We start from the raw sequence: 21458 nt of genomic DNA on the forward strand, positions 1-21458 counted from the left end.
TCATCGCCCTTCCTTCATGCTGAGTTCTATATTATCCCGATATGGCCTATTGACAGTGCAAAAATGAGACCCTTGTAGTAAAAATGCACTGGTTTGCTACGCCAGGGATGACTATAATTGGGGACTGTGCGCTGTCATGTGGAACGAGGTGGATAAAGTAGAGTAAAGCATTGAAAGAAGGGTACCCAATTACACACAAGCACGCATAAAAAAAAGAAATTCAATAAGCATATCGCTCACTCAATAGCGACTATAGCTAAAATAAATGCAGTGCGGGTTATACAACAAACACCCGGGCGATATCACAATAGATCTAACTTACTGGTCGCAGTGATGAGTCCATACAGGAAAAAAAAAAAAACCTCGTGTTTTTGCCTTGACCTTTAATGAAGTCAGACGTATAATTATTTTTTTATGACGGTAGTGTTTTTTCACAGAAGAAAGTAATGAAACAAAGGAGTTGATAGTGTCCAAACAGACTGGAACAAGGCTTGAAGGGAAAAAAACGGAAAATTAGCTACGAGAGGGTCATTAAAGCAACGGTTAAGCCTATACAGTTTCGTCGTTCCGTCAGAAAAAGGATTTAAAGCTTGCTTCAGATATTATTGGAACAAAAACAATTGCGTGTATTTCAGTTATTTATTATTGAATTCAAGAACTTTTCCTACACAAATGTAGCATTTTCTTCATACTTTTAAGAAAAAATACGTATAAAATTATTAGTCACGGTTTCAAGGGAATCACCGAATTTTTTCTGTAATATGGCTCATTAGGCGGCGCACGCTTTCTTCGTCCATCGTTTTGGCTATCTTATTCCACCTTCATCTGATCTTCATCTAATTGATGTCTTCGACAACTTTTCCCTTTGCCTTGAGTCTCCTCTTCATGATTGCCCAGTATTGCTCAACAGGGTGGAACTGGGGGCTATTGGGTGGGTTAAGGTCTTTCGGAACCAACTGGACCCCTTTCTCTGCATACCATTCTTGAACGACTTTGCTGCAATGACAGCTTGCCAAATCTGGTCAAAACATCACGGGATGGTTGTGGGATCGAATGAACGGCCAAATTCGATTTTGGAGAGACTCCTTTCGGTACAGTTCCGTCATTGACTTTTGCCCGAAGTCAGCCTTGACTTAGGTTTCATCGTCCATCAAAGGACACCCGTCGAACTTGGTTAGCACCCGGTCGTATAGCTTTCCAGTACGGATTTTGACCACACTATTCTGTTTTATGGTTCGGTTTGGCTCGATACGACTTGATTCCTTCCCGGAGTCGAATTCTCCTCACGGTACTATTGGCAGCACCGAATTTGCTGGCCAAATCACGGTCCGACAGATTGGGATTCCTCTTGATGGTCTTCAAAATCTTACCACGCAGTTTCCGGTCGACAGTTCTACTCCGATGATTAGCATGAGGCTTCCGAATCGTCGTCAATGTTTCCTTATACCGTTTGATAACACGCCATACGGTATTTCTGGGCAATTTCAGCTGTTTAGCTAGCCTAGATGCAGACCACAATGGATTTTTCAAATAACTGTGCTCATTTTTTCCCTTTTCTTGGGTTCCATGTTGTTTGTTTACAAGCTAACAACATTTTCGACACGTGGGCGCCAAGAACTTCCAAATCCGTCCACCAAAAGCGCCACAATATGAGCAAAAGTTTGTTCCAATTCTAAATGAAGCAAGATTTGTATTAAACTTCTCATTCGATAGTTTGACGCAACATGTTGCAAGAGACGGAGTGTCTAAACCTAACTCAACTGTTGATGGAGTTTGAGATACGACGCACGCTTAATAAGGGGGCTGTGGAGTTTTTTTCAGCTGTGGTTCAAAGGTTCACCAATATCTGCGGTCCACAGAGCCTGAAGTTGGTTCGAAGATAAGTTGATTCGATTTTTATTGGTTCGAATTATAGCTTATTTCGATCCGCAGATCCCCCTGTTTAGGTAAACGGGAGCGGTACACAACTTCTTGAGCGTTGCTTCGATGACCCCCCCCCCCCCTTAACTAATTTTCGGCTCTTTCGCTTTCACGCCTTGTCCCATTCTTTTTGGACACTATCAACAACTTTGCTTCATTACTTTCTTCTACCGTCCTCTCTGGTAATTGTAAAAAAAAACTTCCCTTATCAAAAAAACATTTTTGGGTTTCTTCATCATTTAATACAACTTTTATCCCTTTAATTGCAAACATAGCTAAGCTAACTTAGAATAGCGGTATGAAGTCTTTTGGACTGAAAATTATAAACTATTAATTAAATTTTCATAGCCTGGCAATGTCATCATTTTCGATGAATTTAATTATTTGTACTGGAACGTCAACAGGCCATGTAACCAACTGACAGATTTAAGTTTAAATTTGGTTTTTCTACAAAATTCTACAAATCTCTTCGTCTTGTTTCTTCCGGATTCGATGTGAAAACCATTTTTGCAGGATAGTTGTCCGGCATTCTTGCAACATCCCGAGCAAGGTTTGACAGCAAAAGTATACCAAAATTGTTACATATTCTGTTGTTGATATCAACTAAAAATTTAAAGAATGAAAATTAGCTGACATATTCTATTTATGATGTATTGTAGGTTTACAATATTTAAATTAATTAATTTCCACATAAATTTTTTTCTAGTAACATTGTCAGTTCAAAGTATATACTGATAGCAATATGCTGATAATATGATATCAAAATGACAACTAATTCAGCTTTCCCATTACTATTGTGCAGCAGCAATATTAGTATTCCGTTTGATATTTTTGATAGCAAAAGTAGTATTCAATTCCATTTCACGGTGTGGAATTTTTGCTATCAATTTAGATATTTTAACCACTAACAAAAAGTCGACCAAAATGAAATCAGTTTTCAATTTGCTGTAAAACTTTGCTCGGGATGTCATGCCCTACATATCCGTCCAGTTTTAGTCACTTTCTGAGCACTGCGCTCCCCGAGCAAAGTTTGACAACAAAAGAATATCAAAATTATTACATATTATTACAAATCATGTGTTGATACCGAGTCCAAATGGCACTTTTGATGTAGGTATCAGATATTGGTTTCATTTTGCTTTCAATTTTATTGGAAGAAAATGAGTTGGCATATTCTAGTTATGATGAAAATAAACCTACAATATTTAAATTAATGTATTTTCACGTAAATTTTTTCTGGTAAAATGGTCAGTTCAGATTATATGATGATAACCATATGATGATGTGATAGGAAAATGACAACTAATTCAAATTTCTCATTGATATTGTGTAACAGCATGATTAGTATTCCGATTGATATTTTCGATAGCAAAATTAGTGGAATACCACTAAGTTTCACAGCGTGGAATTTTTGCAATCAATTTTGATATTTTAACCACCAAATCGACCAAATTGAAATCACACCGAGTAATTAAATCAGGTCGATGTAGTGAATAGCAATGACATGGTTGAATGTACGCAAATGTTTATGATCAAATCAAGAGTAATCATAGCTAGCTTAGTTATGAACTTAAATATAAAACAATAATGTCACTTTCAAAATGTTAGCACTGCCCAAACTTTGAGTCGATATTGTTTCTGGCAGCCATGTATATAATCCTATTGAGTGGGACAACGTTTCCCGTAAGGTCGAGGAACGCGAGAATAACGAGCGAAGTCATTCTGTGTGCTATTTTCTCTGTATCGTTCCAATTTTAGTATATGTCCAGCCGAAGCTAGGATGAAACCTAAATCTAGGTGGACAAAAGTAATTACGCTAAAACCGTTAGTCCTAGGTATATAGTATGTTCGGAGTAAATTTGTTATTTTAACTTTCGCATTTTTTGGTGTATATGATATTAGGGTGATCATCATAATAAGCGAGTGCAAAATATAAACTTTTTTATGGCTTAAGTGAGCTGAATAAAATGTTCAACAAAATTAAAGAACATTAAATTTTAAGTAGCTTTGCCAAAAAAATTAAAGTTCTATGTCTTATGGTTGATGGGCTGGAGCTATTTAAAGTTTTTTGGTCGGGGTGGACCTAACTAATCCGTTTTTTCTTTATATCTTCTTTCGTGTTTATTTTTCACAAATCATGCCTTCTGAGCACTTTCACACGTATGGAAAACGCACATTTTGTTTGAAGAAATCAAGTTACTATCTCCTTCGGTTCCGAAGCTACAGGCATTTTTTCTAAAAAAAATGGTTTTTCATATGTCAATAATGTAAAAACTGCTCAAAAGCAGCAAATGAAATTTTGTATAAATGTTTAGTAATATATTGGTCTTCGAAATTAATTGAGATCACATCGGTCCAGGTCGGCCCTTTTTTGCTAGACCGTATTGAATAATGAAATAAAAATTACCGGTTTACGTACCAAAATCACAATTTTTACGTAAAAAGAATGAATTAAAAAACGAAAATTAGGCTAAATGCTTGTTTTTATCTTAATTATCTGTATTCAGCTTATGAAAGTGGCTGTGGTTTTTTTTCGAGCTGAAAACCTTTTATTTTAGGGGATGCGAATGCTGTAACATTAATTAACTGTGGTCGCCGAAAATATAAGGCCCCGTACAGAGTAAACGCGACAGCGACGCGACACGACTTCGCTCTCATGTTGCTAAATGCACAGTCCTGCTTCGGGCGAAAAAGGGCTGCGCGTATAACTACAGCAAGAAATGTCGCGTCGCGTCGCATGTCGCTTGCACTCTGGCGGTACCCTAAGAGTTATTCTCGTTGATACCGGGCTACTACTGACACGTTATCTTCAAATATTGCTACTTTTGTACTTGATTGGTTGAAAATTGTTAAAAAATGAGAATTACACTTTAAGTATCTCGAAACAGTGGACCCCTCGGTCGTCAAGTCACAAAATTTTGATGCATGGCTCCACTGCAGCTGATTCCAAGACTGATTCTCTGATATTACCGATTGGGATGATGTTAGAAGAGGCACAGGAAGCAATTAAGAAGATATGTAGGCAAGTTAGAGAAAGACATACACGAAAGTTTTCGAGAGATAACAATTATTGATTTAGTGAGAATGATGCTACAGTACCCAGATTTGTTAATAGCAACCATTAGAGGTATCCCAGTTTTCAAAAAAACTTAAATCGCCCTGAGAAGTTATACCGTTATTAATTATACTTGATTAAGATAGATAAAAATGTGATTTTGGTAAGTAAAACGGAAATTTTAACTTCAGTATTCAATACGGTCTAGCAAGAAAGGGCCGACCTGGACCGATGTGATCTCAATTAATTTCGGAGGCCAATATATTACCAAACATTTATACAAAAATTCATTTGCTGCTTTTGAGCAGTTTTTACGTTATTGACATTTGAAAAAAACCACATTAGCTTAGGAGCTTAGGAACCGAAGGAGATAGCAACTTGATTCCTTCAACCAAAATGTGCATTTTCCATGCGTGTGAAAGTGCTCAGAAGGCATGATTTGTGAGAAATAAACACGAAAGAAGATATAAAGAAAAAAACGAATTCCACCCCGGTCCACCCCGACCAAACTTTAAACTTTAAATAGCTCCAGCCCATCAACCGTAAGAGATAGAACTTTAATTTCTTTGAAGTTACTTAAAACTTAATGTTCTTCAACTTTGCTGAATATTTTATTCAGCTAACCTAAGCCATAAAAAGTTTATATTTTGCACTCGCATACTATGATGGTCACCCTAATGTCATATACATCAAAAAATGCGGAAGTTAAAATAACAAATTTACTCCGAACATACTATATACCTAGGACTAACGGTTTTAGCGTAATTACTTTTGTCCACCTAGATTTGGGTTTCATCCCACGGTGCGGCGCTGGTATTGTTATCCTCTGTTGCCAGTAATCCAAGGTATACGAAATCATCGATTACCTCAAACTCATTCCCGTCGATTACCGCGGTACTGCCTAAGCGGACCCTAACGCGCTCGGTCCCGCCCGCCAGGATTTGCAAACAAAACGAAGTGTGATTGAATTTATTAAAAATCGTGCCCCACATTTCGATCGCCACTCGTCTTAAAATACCTTCAAGCACAACGTTGAACAACAGGCAGGAAAGACCATCTTCTTATCGAATTCCCTTGCGAAATTCTAATGGGTCTGACAACCCCCACGGGTTTTTCATACAGCACTAGACCCCATCCAGCTTAGCCATGATAAGTCTAGTAAGCTTAGACGGAAAGTTGTTTTTGTCCAGAATTTTCCATAGATCTTGTGGATTTACACTATCATATGCAGCTTTGCAATCAATGAACAGGTGATGCGGAACTTTTGGAGGATCTGTTGAAGGGGGAAGATTTGGTCCGTTGTAGACCGACCCTCCTTGAAGCCGGCCTGATAGCTTCCCACAAATATATTAGCTATGGGCGGCAGTCGATAGAAGACTTGGTAAAGCACTTTGTAGGCAGCATTCAGGATAGTGATCGCTCGGTTGTTCTCACAATCCAGCATATCGTCTTTCTTGTAGATTGGGCAGGCAAATAACCCTGTCTTTTCACTCCTCCGGTAGTCGTTCCGTCTCTCAAATCTTGACAATCAATTGATACCAATAGCTGGCCAACTTGTCCGGGCCCATTTTAATAAGTTTCGCTCCCACGCCATCCTTTTTTCTACTGCTTTGAAGTTGACTTCTTTAATTTCACACTTTAGACCGTGACACAAAGCCCTTGTGAGAGGGCTAGGGCTAGGGCTAGGGCTAGGGCTAGGGCTAGGGCTAGGGCTAGGGCTAGGGCTAGGGCTAGGGCTAGGGCTAGGGCTAGGGCTAGGGCTAGGGCTAGGGCTAGGGCTAGGGCTAGGGCTAGGGCTAGGGCTAGGGCTAGGGCTAGGGCTAGGGCTAGGGCTAGGGCTAGGGCTAGGGCTAGGGCTAGGGCTAGGGCTAGGGCTAGGGCTAGGGCTAGGGCTAGGGCTAGGGCTAGGGCTAGGGCTAGGGCTAGGGCTAGGGCTAGGGCTAGGGCTAGGGCTAGGGCTAGGGCTAGGGCTAGGGCTAGGGCTAGGGCTAGGGCTAGGGCTAGGGCTAGGGCTAGGGCTAGGGCTAGGGCTAGGGCTAGGGCTAGGGCTAGGGCTAGGGCTAGGGCTAGGGCTAGGGCTAGGGCTAGGGCTAGGGCTAGGGCTAGGGCTAGGGCTAGGGCTAGGGCTAGGGCTAGGGCTAGGGCTAGGGCTAGGGCTAGGGCTAGGGCTAGGGCTAGGGCTAGGGCTAGGGCTAGGGCTAGGGCTAGGGCTAGGGCTAGGGCTAGGGCTAGGGCTAGGGCTAGGGCTAGGGCTAGGGCTAGGGCTAGGGCTAGGGCTAGGGCTAGGGCTAGGGCTAGGGCTAGGGCTAGGGCTAGGGCTAGGGCTAGGGCTAGGGCTAGGGCTAGGGCTAGGGCTAGGGCTAGGGCTAGGGCTAGGGCTAGGGCTAGGGCTAGGGCTAGGGCTAGGGCTAGGGCTAGGGCTAGGGCTAGGGCTAGGGCTAGGGCTAGGGCTAGGGCTAGGGCTAGGGCTAGGGCTAGGGCTAGGGCTAGGGCTAGGGCTAGGGCTAGGGCTAGGGCTAGGGCTAGGGCTAGGGCTAGGGCTAGGGCTAGGGCTAGGGCTAGGGCTAGGGCTAGGGCTAGGGCTAGGGCTAGGGCTAGGGCTAGGGCTAGGGCTAGGGCTAGGGCTAGGGCTAGGGCTAGGGCTAGGGCTAGGGCTAGGGCTAGGGCTAGGGCTAGGGCTAGGGCTAGGGCTAGGGCTAGGGCTAGGGCTAGGGCTAGGGCTAGGGCTAGGGCTAGGGCTAGGGCTAGGGCTAGGGCTAGGGCTAGGGCTAGGGCTAGGGCTAGGGCTAGGGCTAGGGCTAGGGCTAGGGCTAGGGCTAGGGCTAGGGCTAGGGCTAGGGCTAGGGCTAGGACTTCAGTCTTTGTACAATATTCAGTTAATGGCAGTAGCCAAGCAGTAGCCTCTAACCAAAACTAGTACTGGTATGCACAGCAGTAAAACAACTTTTAAATTTTTAAACAACACAAGCGAAAACACGTCGAATCGAGAATAATATATGAGCACTACGGCACCGGATCTAGCAATCAGTGCAGTGCTGCTAGGTGTATACTAGGGTGAGTAAAGACTATACTAACCTTGGTACATGGGATTTCCAACAACTGTGATTACAATGTACCGTAGCAAAAATTACTTTTGATTACTCTTATTAATCGGGTTGTTGTACGAGTGAAATATTGCTATTGCAGTTGAACATTGCTGATATTTTCAAATCATGAGGTCCTCATGATGAGGATTTCTCCTTCCTTATATCATTTTACTACTTATCAAAGGAAATACGATGTTTTTTCCAGGCGAATTATTTCGTCGTAGACTTTCTAAGCGATTGTTTGTTAGTCTGTTAAGAAAAAGAAGAGTTAAAGGTTAGAAGTTTACGGAGCGTCTTAGTAGAACACGAAACCTGTAATCAATTAAAAAGAAGACTTATCCAATTTAAATCTACTATGTATATTTATTCTTAACAGTTACGTATTTCGCCTACGACTTGCAGGCTTCCTCAGTGTCTGTTTTCGAACGTGCCCGAGACCAAGTTGATGTCCTGCAAGTAAACAACTTTGTAAAAGTTTAAAACTATCCTTCCTCTTCAATCGGTTATCGAACCTAGACTAACTTGATGTCCCGAACGTAAAATGTGTTAATTAAAAAGAGCAACCATCCTTAACTTTCAACAGATTTTATCGATGTGCTGTAACAATTTATTCGAAACTGAAGTCTGGTATGAAAACGTGGCAGACGAAATATTCGAGTAAATATGTGACGTGACGCAGTAATTTTCAAAGTGAAGAATCCACACAAAGTTATATAGCGGTTAGGTCATACATTCCTGTTATCTCCGTTATAGTGAATCTAGATTATCACATCAAAACAGTGTTTTTTCGCCGAAATTAAAGAAAATTAGGTTATTTACCTTCGATTCGCTCTCAGTTAGACGCGAGATGACGCACGCAGGCTACTGAAAAGTACTCCTAAGCTGAGTACCAAAATACAGTGAACAATGGCGAATTAATAATAATCTATTAACAGGCACAATTTTCATCTAGCATTCCACATATTAGTTAATACTTAAAAGACAATTATACTTCAAAGCAATCGGTCACAATAAAAAGTGCCTTAAACTATTTTTGAGGAAATTGGCGGCAATGAATCAGTGTTATTTTCTGTTTAACCAAAAGTTGTGTGTCAAATGACAAATATTTTATGTTTTGAGCTTGTTCCCCAAATTTGATTTTACAATCTTACCCTTCGGTATGACGTCAAAATTCGGATCTATTTTGATCTCCTTGCTTCAAAAAAAAAAACCAGTGAGCCAGTTTAATTTTAAAGCATATATAATTCATTTGCCAAAAAGCTCTGACCTTCTTTCCTGCGGCGATTCGGAATGATTTGGCACGGATCGATTTGTACTATTTAACAGTTACCACTTCCCATAGGCAACTGCTCCCCCCATGTACGTATGTAGTCAAACTTTAATCATTTTCAGCCTAGTTTACGATTGTATGGTCCGAACCCCAGGCTCCAGCTCAGCCTCTGGGAGACCACAAAGACCACGCGCTGCTGTGAAAAGCTATGTTCGCTCATAGGTCCGCTAGTTTTCCCATTTTCATTGTGCTCCACAGCTCCACTCGGCTAAGCTGGCGAAGTAAATTGTTGATTGTTCTTCCTTATACATTCGGCCCGCCCGTATTCACGTATGTGATGGTGTACAATTGTATGTAGGCGCAGCACATCGGTACGGTAGGAACTTCTACCGGTATAAACGACTGATAACTGACCCGCGCATCTTGCCATTCTTTACGCGGGTAACCTAGTTTCGAGACCAACTCCGCCGCCATGTGCCCGTAGCGTAGTGTGATAATGGTTGATAATGGTGCGGGCGGGTGGCCGGCCGGTGGGTGGCGGCGTTGCGAGCGAGACCAGTCTTCAATCATTTCCCGTTTCCGGGCTGATTGATGTTCGTTCTTTGTATGTTGGGGTGGTGTTAATTGTCAGTCTTTCATCTTGATTGGAGCCCACGATGACGATGTACTGGGCAAACAAGAGGAAAAGAACTTTAGAAGGTATTCATTCGAACAAGGTTAGGTTTGCCCGCGTTTCTTTTAGAAATTGACGATTCAATCATTGCAAAGCTTTGCGAGGATTGGTTTCCGGACTAAAGTGGTTCCTGTTGAATTTTTCACATCAAATTTCCACAAATTTTTAACCATTCATCAGTCTAACTGTCAATCATCCGACAGGCAGGAAAATTGATGCAAATTTGCTTATAAAAATTATCCTCCTCACCTCAACGGTGATCGATCTATCGATTGAATAATGAAACTCGGAAGAGAAATTCAATTATAGTCTCATACCTACCGGTGAAGCCAACGGTAATGGTTTGTTTTGTTTTCTTGCCTCGCGCATTTAAAAACAAATGTCTGGAGAAAAAAAAAGTTGATAATAATTATGCCTATGCTTTGCTTATATTGGCGTTTCTTCGCCAGACATTTCTCTCTCTTTTCACTGAAGTGAAATGCTTAGGAGCAATCAATCTTCAACCGTTCTGGTAATTAGATTATTAACTTAGCAATCAGCTGTACTAAAAGTTTTCCAATTGGCTATTTTACGAGTCTCAGATAGATAGGAAAATTGTTACTTACCTCGGATAATTGACTGGTGACTGGTAAATGCCTGCCGGCATTCTCATTAACAGCAGATTTATAAGTCACACCACGTATTGTTGATGTTTGCCCAAACCGAATGCATCCGTTGTCTAGTTCTGTTTTATTTTAATATTTGTAAAATATTTTTGTGCCGTACACGGATGGTAATTGTATACCAAAATTATCACGCTGCTAAAATACGCAGCTAGCTGTCAATTTTTCTCGCGCACAATGTAGTAATCTACGATCGCCTCGAGCATAAAGAACTTGCAAATGTAGATTGGCGTACCCAGTGAATTCGGTAGACCAAATCCACACGAAATCCACCAGATTTTCACTAGTAATACTTGCACCCTAAGCATTATACTAATTACACACACATTACACTTCTCATGTACTTCCAGACAAAATCTAAACTCCGACTTCGCCGATTCGGCACTCGGTTCATCGGACAAATCGCCCCAGCCCTACAGTCCGCAGCACCGTAATGGCTACCGGGATGATCCGGCCATCGCGAACCACCCGCGATACGGTGGCTCCAAATCGAATCCACTGAACTCCAACATGTACACCTACCTCAAATTCGGTCTGCCCCGGGTTTTCCCACCGAACGGAGGCCAACCCGGTCGGGGTCGCAATTCGTCGAAGGCGAACGGACGCGGTCGGGTCAACCGAGGTTACCGCGACAGTACCGGACCGGGACCCGGATCGTCCGGGTACGATAGCAGCGATAACGAAACCCACCGTGGTCGAGTGCCAGCTAATTTAAGGTAATTTCCGATCTACCAGTAATCACTGCAGAAATTAAAGTTCTTTATTTCTTACAGGAAATACCGTAGCGAATCGGATTTTCGTGCAATCGGAGCAACGACCTCGCGGCCAAACTCCCGCGCTCAGGGCATCCCACTGGCCGCCCTCAAACAGGCAAACAGTCGCGCCAGTATAGCAGGCACTAACGTGTACAACCCGTACGCCACCAACCTGCGGCATCACAACCTCCGCTCAGCGAGTGAAGCGGATCTGCTCGCCGAGTGGGATTACGACGACACACCGACCTACGGCGAAACACGACTGTACCCGGAAGAGATCTACAACACACAGAGCAGAAGGCACTCGATGGCAGGTTTGGTTTATCCGAACATTCAGGTACACTGCCTGGACGTTCTGCCGGGCCTGAGAGGCGTTTCATTACAGGCGAAAGCTGGCGATTTGTTCGCCATTATGGCAACGTCACAGCGCGAGGGTACAGCACTTGTAGAAGCATTAGCCGGAGTACGGTAAGTAAGATTTCTACACGGAAAAATGCATGTTACTAATGCCTCGAACCTATCCCACAGGCAACGTATGAGCGGTGAAATCTTGGTAAATGGACAGCAAGTCAACAGACGCATACTGCGTCAGCTTTGCGGTTATGTACCCGATCTTCAGACGGCGCCACTTGATCCGCGGATGAGTGTTCAGAGTACCCTGTCCTTTCATGCTGCCCTCCGAGGACCGTACGACCGCAGCGACCTTAAGGAGCGTGTCGACATACTCGTCGAAGACCTCGGTCTAACCGCTGTCCGGTCGGCCAACGTTTCCCGTTTGACTCATTCGGAAAAGCAAAGACTGAATGTAGCCTGCCAACTGCTCACGCAATCATCCATACTCTTACTCGATCAGACCACAGTGAACATGGACATCTTCGATACGTTCTTTTTGGTAGAATATCTGCGACAATGGTGCAGAGCTGGTAGAATGGTCATCATGACGCTTCAACCGCCAACTTTTGAAATACTCTCCATGTGCTCTGGGGTGCTGCTCCTGTCTGGAGGACGAACTGTCTACTCGGGCAGCAGAGCCGACTTGCCGCGGCACATGGGAACGTTGGGCTATCCGTGTCCTCCCTTCAAAAATCCAGCCGATTACTATCTGGATTTGGTGACCTTGGACGATCTGTCGGCAGCAGCACTGCTAGAATCATCCGCCCGTATCGAGTCCCTGGCAAACTCGTGGGATCATGTAAATTCAGAACCGCCACTCGCCGCTCCTGTTGCCAACCTGCCGGAACCAACCAAAAGCGCCGGTTTCTTCGGACAAATTAATGCTCTCGCAAAGAGGTTCGTAGTTTTACTCCACCGCAGCCCTAGAAGTGTTAATCATTTTCGTTATTTTCAGATACATGTCCTACAAACAGCCAGGATCACTGCTCAACTGGATAAGTAGACTCATTCTCGCAGCGGTGCTATCTCTTTTCGTAGGCTGCATATTTTGGGACGTTCCGGCATCCGATCCCCAGCTGAACCTCAACGATCGATTAGGGTTAGTTTTCCCAACAAGTCACAAAACTTTATGTAATAACAAAATCAACTGTTTTTTTAGCTTTCTACACTGTATAATAATGCTCGCTCTTTGGCCATTACTGATCCTCCAAATCCGTGACGTTCAGGAAGATCGGCGGCATGCAGAAAAAGACCTTCGCCTTGGTCTGTACGGAAGATTTCTCTACATCATCATACAGGGGACTCTTAGCGTCCTGCCGAGTCTCTGCATCTGGCTAGCCTATTTGCTGCCGGCACATAGCATGGCTGGCCTGTACTCTTCCTCCGGTAGCAACGATACCGCAATCTACCTATACATGGGTAAGTCGATCCGATCATTTCCGGCTAAATAGAATCAACAACAGTCGCACGTTCCGTTTCAGGTTACATGCTACTCTACCTAATGGCCATACAAACGATAGTGTTATTCATCTCCCACCTGGTGCCGTGCGGAATTTCTGCAACCATCATTACCTCGCTGGTGCTGCTGTTTCTGTCCGCCGTCGGTGGCTACTCGATCCATTCGCGCAACGTCCCCGACTACCTGCAGTGGGGCGAAACCATATCGCCGGAGAAGTGGATTCTGCCGCTGTTCACCGAGCAGGAGTACAGCACCGAGACGCTGGCCGCACTCACCAGCCAGCAGATGTGCCGGAACAAGCAGGTCAGTAGTACCGTCAGTGCACCAGTGGTCCAAAAGGGCGAAAAGCGGAACTTTTTTACTAGAGTTTATTGCTTTTATTTCATCATTTATGGTCTTCAGCATTTTTGTTCGTATGAATATCCCCCTATACTATAATGAACTATAATGAAAATTAAAAAATTACTTTTTTGTGTTAGGAAATATAGACATAGTTTCTTCAGCAAAGTTGTAAATATTGTAAAAACAAGCAACTTTGCTGAAGAAACAAAATTTCTATCTTTATCCAGTGCTGAACTATAGGGCATATTCTTTGGAATTTCTTTTAAAATTAGTTTTTCGTTCTTAGCTTTTGTTAGTTGCATTTGACAAGAATACAATGTTCTAGGCAATTATCGAAGCTCCCAAAACACACGTTTTTGCAGAAGACCGCAAATCTCTGGGACTTTTACTTTCTAAGTTATCATTTATTCAAGCTTTAAATTTCCGCAGCTTCGCGAGTCTATGGGGTAAAATGTGGCAAGTGGAATTATGAAATCAGCGCTTCATCTTAAAGCTTAAGTCGAGTACCATAAACTTGTGCGAGTTCCGCTTGTCCCCAACCACCCAAATGAGAGTACGGCAAGCATTCATTTTATGTGTTTCGCGTTCGCTAAAGGCACGATACACGTCCATTTTTTTGTGTTAGTAGATAGACACTTGATTTCTCCAGCAAAGTTATAGAAAATATAAAGGCAAACGACTTTGCTGAAGAAATGACATTTCTATCTCTATCGAGTGCAGAACTATAGAGCATTTTCCTTGGAAATTCAATAAAAAATAGTTTTTCATTCTTAGTTTATATTGGTTGCATTTTACAGGAATATATGGTTCTAGCTGATTGTTTTATGACTCAAAATACACGTTTTTGCAGAAGATTGCAAATGTCTAGGACTTATTTTTACAAACTTATCGCTTTTGACTCGTGAAGTTAAGGAAAAATAAAGCCTAAATATGCGATAACTTTGTAAGGAAAGGCCCTAGAGATTTGAAATCTTCTGCAAAAACGTGTATTTTAAGAGCTTCAATAATTGTTTAGAACATTGTATTCTTGTAAAGGAAAGCTAAGTATGAAAAACCAATTTTTAAAGAAGTTTTAAAGAATATGCCCTATAGTTCAGCACTCAATAAAGATAGAAATTTTATTTCTTCAGCAAAGATGCATGTTTTTACAATATACAACTTTGCCAAAGAAACTAGATCTATATTTCCTAACACAAACAAGTATTTTTTTTTTATTTTCATTATAGTAAGCGATGACTAACCTTTGCCAGTTTTCGATTAAGGAGGATATTCATACGAACAAAAGTGCTGAAGACCATAAACGATGAAATGAAAACAAAAGACTCTAGGAAAAAAGTTTCACTTTTCGCCCTTTTGGACTACTGTGCAGTGGTCACACGAACGGGTCAGACTTTAAATCTTTAAGACGGACCGCGCATATCGTCAAAATGTCCAATCTAACCTTAATAGTATCTGGCTTTTGTGAGACCTTAAAAAAGGCAAAACTTACTTTTGGAAACATTAGTTTTTGTAGATTTGTTTGCTCTGCTCTGTGGAAGAACAGACGCGGTTTATTCTCGTGAGTTCTGCGGTCGAAAGCTCAGGTGTAACTCCAACTAGCCAGGATTGCCGCATACTCTTGCGATCTCCTTTTTCGTAATTTGCCATGATTTCAAAACATATCGTTCGTTTTGGTGTACTTACTCGTAATCCCGAACATCTATCGATTGAACTATGAACGAAACTCAACTAATACCGCCGCCGCCTTGCCATTCCAGGTTCAGCACCAGGAGATTATCGTCCAGCAGCCCTGCCCACCACCGAACGGAACAGCCGTTCTGGTCGATCACCTGCTGCTGGCTCGGGATCACGTGCTGGATCCGAGCGACATGTACTCCTCCACCGTGCTGGGGCTGCTATTGACCTGTATCGTGTTTTTCGCCCTTACCATGATTGTCTTTCTGATCAAATGTCAGCATTTGTTCCGGAGGCGAACCGATCGCCGGCAGAAGCGCATGTAGAGGCCACTGACTGGTTAGATCTGTCAACTCTACCGCCTAGGTAAGTAGCATCAGGTGCAAAACAACACGGACGACTATCGTAATAGAATGACTTCTACTGTCAGTAGGAACTAAAAAAAAAGCGTTTTTAGTTGTTCTTTTCATTTTTTTTATTTAACTGAAATTATTAGATGGTACTAGAGATAAGAAGGAAAGAATGAGATCGTTAGAAAACTATTTAAGATTTTTAATCGAATGTTTTAGAAACAAACAACAAATAAACACGAAACCGAAAGCGAATCAGCGGTTGAAGACATGAAGTTAATAATAATTCACCACTGAAAAACAGTTGGAAATCTATATTTTACACGAAAATATTTGGTAAATTACATGCAAGTATTTCTGCATTAAAATGTTGTGCTACATATGCAATGCCGAATAAAGTTAAATAAAGTTCAATTTTTAATTAAACTTTGCAAATTGCAAATCTCATAAAACTAACCTAAAATTTGCACTAAGTTTGCGGTTTCGTGTTCGGCACAACAAAGCAACCGAATAAATCACAGTCTACTAGTTGCATTACTAGTCAACATGGTGAATTTTACGTTGTGTGTTTTTGGCAATGAAACGTTTGACAGGTAAGTAAATGCCTTATAAACTACTAAGTGCTTGTGTATTACTCAAAGAAAAAAAATAGAAAGTGCTTTTCAACAAGGTCAAATAAAACCTTTCCAAACACTAAATCTACTATTTAACTTCCGCACATATTAAAATTAACAAAAGAAGAAATAAGGGAAAAGTGATTGAACATTTTCAAATGAATACATTTCTATAATAGTGAGAGCTACCATCAATTTACGAACAAAACTGTCTAGATTTCTCTTCCTCTAATTTAGTTGTTTTTAACACAGCCATTACAACCATTATTCGCTAAATGTACCACAATGTAACATACGCATTCCGGTTCATTACTATAACTCTAACTTTAATGTAACAGTGCAAAACTGCTAATCTTTCTCAACCGATGCAATTTATACTCCTCAATAGGCTGCGACATTACTTTCCACTGAGACTTAGCCTACTAATTTTAACGAATTTTACAGCCGATTATAGCAAATCTAATACCAGCCAACAAAGAAACGTTTCTGGCAAAGCTTCGAACTTTCGACTGCTATCGTATGACATCATCACCTTTATCACTGGACCACCAAAGCAAGACACTGCACTGCACAGCCAGCAGCTAATGATGACAGCCATTAAAACACAATCATCATAGCGATAAACAATTTCCGTGCCAACCGGTCGGTGCCTTTTGAAATCCAATGCAACCAAACATGCAACTAAGTACTATGCACTTGGATTGCACTCAAACCTAGGTTAGTGTGCCAAATATGACATTTAGAAGGTTAGCGTGAAAATCGAACCAACCTACGGAAACATGTGGAATCGAATTTTTTTCTAGAACTGTGTTATGGAACCAGCACAAGGTGATCTCTGGCGGTGTGGCGAGATTTTACGGGAAAACAAAACAAGAGGAAGGGTGTCAGAAACATCACACTTTCGACCGACTGGCTACGGGTGATTGCACTTTCTGATTGACCTTCTTTGTTATATACGACTTTGTGTGCATCCCGTGTACTCTGTGCTTGTATGTTTATTGTCTTGATATCCATTTCTGTCTAACAACCAAAATTCTGGAACGAAATTGCAAAATTTTCCGACGATTGAATGCTTGAAACTTACCTAGAATTCCTTTGTTGAGCGTCTTAGTAGAATCTGAGAATAAAGAAAGAAGTTATCGCAATTGTCATCAGAAGACGCAGCGAAAATGGCACAAGTTGTACAAGACTGCACTACGAAGTCAAATCCGGACGCAAAAAAGTACTCAAAAAAGTTCTACGAAACTTACTTCGATAGAAAAGATAGACAGAGATTCTACTTCCTCGCTACTTGAAACTTGCAATAGTCGAAAAAGCCCCTTTTAAACAAAAATATTTATTGGGTACCGTCTCTTCGACGCTGTTCTTGTTCTTGTTCTTAGCCTTCGTATCATCCGTGTTTAGCTCGTCCGTCGCAAGGTTTCTAGTAATGATGTCGAAGTTGTATGCGGAGGCTAAGAGATGGCTACTTTTCTGAAGATCGTTCCTCTCCTTTCGATGCCTGCTCGCTAGATCACACCTTCAATAGCGATGTTGAATAACATACAGGCGAAACCCCCTTGCCGCAACCCTCTGCGCGATTCGAAGGGACTCGAGATTGTCCGAAAACACATACGTAACACATCACTCGCTACCGGGTAGCTTTGAACAGCCGCGTCAGTTTGTCCGGAAAACCGTCCTCGTGCATTATTTGCCACAGCTGTTTGCGCTCAACTGTATCGTATGCTGCCCTGATACGAAAATATGATGCTCCCGACATTTCTGGAGGATTTGTCCCCGTTTTAGCACCTCCGCAAGTCCCGCTTGATACTGCTTTTCGAATTCTCTTACTATTAGGGATAACAAGCAAAGCAAAGTCTAGGTGCTACATTGCTTTATCGAAACTTGACCATCTGTTTCTTATACGACAGACTTCCCAGCCAGTTGTTAGAGTACAGTACAACAGTGCAGACGGCATTAAAAAACATTGGAAAAACCTGGAAATCCGGGAACCCTCAGGGATTTTTATTTTCTCTGGTAAAACCTGAAATTCTTAGGGAATTCTATCCAACCTCAGGGAACTCTTAAAATCTATCGCAATGTTTTTTTCACAACACTATTCCCAGACTTGGATGACGATCCTAGACTCTATCGAATCTAATTCAGAAATCCAGCCTGGATCCAGAGGATTATATCCCGGTAAATAAAAGTTTAAACTGTTTCGCATGCCTTGCGGTTCGGAGAACGAAAATTTATTATATAATCAATTTTACGTGGTTTGCAGAAAAACACGTAAATGGGTACTAAAGAATTCGGTGCTGCGAGAATGCAGCGCGCATCGGTAAGCGATGAAAGTGCGAGTGATGCACTCCAGCTAACCAACTTTGTTTTTTCGCCCTACACTTGCGTGCGCCTGAGCTTGCGAATGAACTTGCTCGGGAAAAATAACAGTTAAGGAACAAACGCGCAAAGTATAATTTACCGGTCGGCAGAATAGAAGAAAGCGGTTCTTGCACGGAGAACTCGCTTAGGGAGAAAGAGTTTTACTTACTTATGAGTCCATCCAGTCCGACAGAACAAAGGGATGAAATCAGAGATCTCCACTGCCCGCCACGGCTTTTACCTGTCGCCAGGTCAGGTTCTGGTCTACAGCCCGGATGTCGTTGGCTAAGCTGCGTTGCCATGAGCCACTGGGTCTGCCTCTTCTACGCTGTCCTTGTGGATTCCAGTCGAGTGCTTCTCTGCAGACCTCGTTCGACCCTTTCCTTAAGGGGTTTCCGATCCACTTTCATCTACGTTCACGAATTTCTGTGGCTATCGGCCGTTGATGACACCGACAATGGAGTTCCTCATTGACTATCCAGTTGTCAGACCACCAGGGATGAATGATGTATCGCAGGCAACGGTTAACAAATACCTGCGGTTTTTGCGTTGTCTCCGCTGAGACGCACCACGTTTCGCAGGCATACAGCAGTACGGATTTAACGTTTGAATTTTAAGATTCGGGTTTTCGTACGTAGAGTGATCTGGTTTGAGCACCAAATGTTTCGCAGACCTGCATCAGGCTTGATACCACCATCGGGCGTTGTCTGGCTACCATGATATTGAAAGGCGTCTACCTGCTCAACTTGTTGTTCCGCTAGTGTGAAGCTGGTGGAATTGTCAGTGTTCAGTGTCAGTCAAACGTTGATCCACGCCGCCTACGAGGTGTTTTTCCACATTTTGTTACGTCGTGTATTCCCAATAGGTCATGGGGGTGCTACTACTGATGAAATTTTCACTCTCCGACAAATCCACGAGAAATGTCGAGATTTCAACAATAGCAACAACTACAACCGCGAGGAAAAATGTTCCTTGCGTAAAGCTTGCAAGTTTCAAGTACAAAGAAAGATGTCTTGTACAATTTGGACCATAAAACGACTCAAACCAGTCCTCTACTTTGCAAAACTGTTGCTATTCTCGCTGCGTTTTGCCTTTCTACTATATAAATATATAGTATAAAGGTATAGAAATCACTTGGAAAACCGAAAATGGAAAGAAGGTCCTGCGGCCCGAATGTTATATACCATTCGACTCAGTTTCGAAAACTGAGCATTTTCTGTGTGTGTGTATGTATGTGTGTGTGTGTGTGTGTGTGTGTGTGTGTGTGTGTGTGTGTGTGTGTGTGTGTGTGTGTGTGTGTGTGTGTGTGTGTGTGTGTGTGTGTGTGTGTGTGTGTATGTAACGCTTTCAATCTCACTCACTTTTCTCGGAGATGGCTGGACCGATTTTAATGTTCTTAGTGTCAAATGAAAGGTCTAGGTGTCCCATTGGTCGCTATTGAATTTCATACTGATCGGACTTTTAGTTCAAAAGTTATGTATAAAAATACGAAAAATATGGGACTTCATTATCTCATAGATCCCTTCACCGATTTGAACAAAATTGATTGCATATGAAAGAGGAGCCTTACAAACCCTTAACTTCCAAATTTCATGACGATTGGACTTGTAGTTTGAAAGTTACATAAAGAAATGTGAAAAAATAGTATTTAAAACCTATTTTTGTAACATTTAAGAATTAATTAAATGAAAAACATCAGACATTTTATTATTATTTGAAAATTACTGCTGAGATCTATCAAACGAAACCGAGTTATTGAAAATCGGACGGTTCATTCAAAAGTTATTCAAACTTTAACACTTAAGCACCGTATATTAAACCGTTAAAACGTGTGAAATCAAAACATATCAATCAAATGTTGATTGTATTCAATGTGTGCAATGTATGTATGTATGTATGTATGTATGTATGTATGTATGTATGTATGTATGTATGTATGTATGTATGTATGTATGTATGTATGTATGTATGTATGTATGTATGTATGTATGTATGTATGTATGTATGTATGTATGTATGTATGTATGTATGTATGTATGTATGTATGTATGTATGTATATATGTGATGACAATTTGCTATGAAATTCAAGAAAAGTGAGAAACATGTCAATAGTCTGAAGTTTTTGAAGCCTCTTAGTGGAATACGAACTCTGAAATAAAAGAAAAAAAATTTTAACCTACTAAACTGCCCATGGATGCATAGTTGACGTAAAAACCAAAATGACCAAAATGTACTTTTTCGGTCCTACGCACTCTTAACTATGTTGTTCACATGCCCAATACTCAAACAACATATGTTTGTTCGAAAACATTCGAGAAATTTAGGAAAATTGAGTTACTCTGCTATTGGTTTCACGTAATGCTAATGGTTGACGTAATTTCCTGCATAATCAATCAGCATAGTAACCTATTTGTTTTTGTAGCTTGACGCCAAGTTATGGGAATAATCGTTCAAAAACCAGTCTGTTTATTCACATAAACTGGCGTTCGCATTTTTTAAACACAATAAATGAGGAATGAATCATGAAACTCCATCAGTCCTCTTTTGATTAATAAACTCTACTAAATAGACAGATTATTCGTTTGAAAAAGTTTATAGCAAAGATTATATGGCTTTATTTCACGATAAAAATGCGTTTTCTCAACAATCATGGTGCTGGTCGTTACGTCGACTATGCATCCATGGGCAGTAAATTCCACTATTTAATATTTATTCGCGACAGATACGTATACGCTTTGAAATAAGACACTGATGAAGCCTGCACGTCGTAGGCGAACTACGTATCTGTTGCAAATAAATATTAAATAGTGGGATTCAATCGAAAAGTTTTTTCTTTTCTTTTT

At 41.6% G+C, this 21458-nt stretch overlaps 1 protein-coding gene across 2 annotated transcripts in view; it reads left to right on the forward strand.

The window, feature by feature from the left end:
- LOC128736550 (ATP-binding cassette sub-family G member 8) overlaps positions 1 to 16022 on the forward strand; it is a 79553-nt gene extending 63531 nt beyond the window's left edge. For both annotated transcript variants that reach the window (XM_053831134.1, XM_053831071.1), the window contains 7 exons: positions 11017 to 11382; positions 11440 to 11889; positions 11950 to 12711; positions 12770 to 12913; positions 12974 to 13233; positions 13296 to 13576; positions 15373 to 16022. In XM_053831134.1, the coding sequence (XP_053687109.1) occupies positions 11177 to 11382; positions 11440 to 11889; positions 11950 to 12711; positions 12770 to 12913; positions 12974 to 13233; positions 13296 to 13576; positions 15373 to 15615 (2346 nt within the window). In that variant the 5' untranslated portion in view covers positions 11017 to 11176 and the 3' untranslated portion in view covers positions 15616 to 16022. The remainder of the gene's footprint in view (positions 1 to 11016; positions 11383 to 11439; positions 11890 to 11949; positions 12712 to 12769; positions 12914 to 12973; positions 13234 to 13295; positions 13577 to 15372) is intronic.
- Positions 16023 to 21458: the final 5436 nt, after the last annotated feature.

The sequence above is a fragment of the Sabethes cyaneus genome, chromosome 1 (genome assembly GCF_943734655.1).
Source record: "Sabethes cyaneus chromosome 1, idSabCyanKW18_F2, whole genome shotgun sequence".
NCBI lineage: Eukaryota > Metazoa > Arthropoda > Insecta > Diptera > Culicidae > Sabethes > Sabethes cyaneus.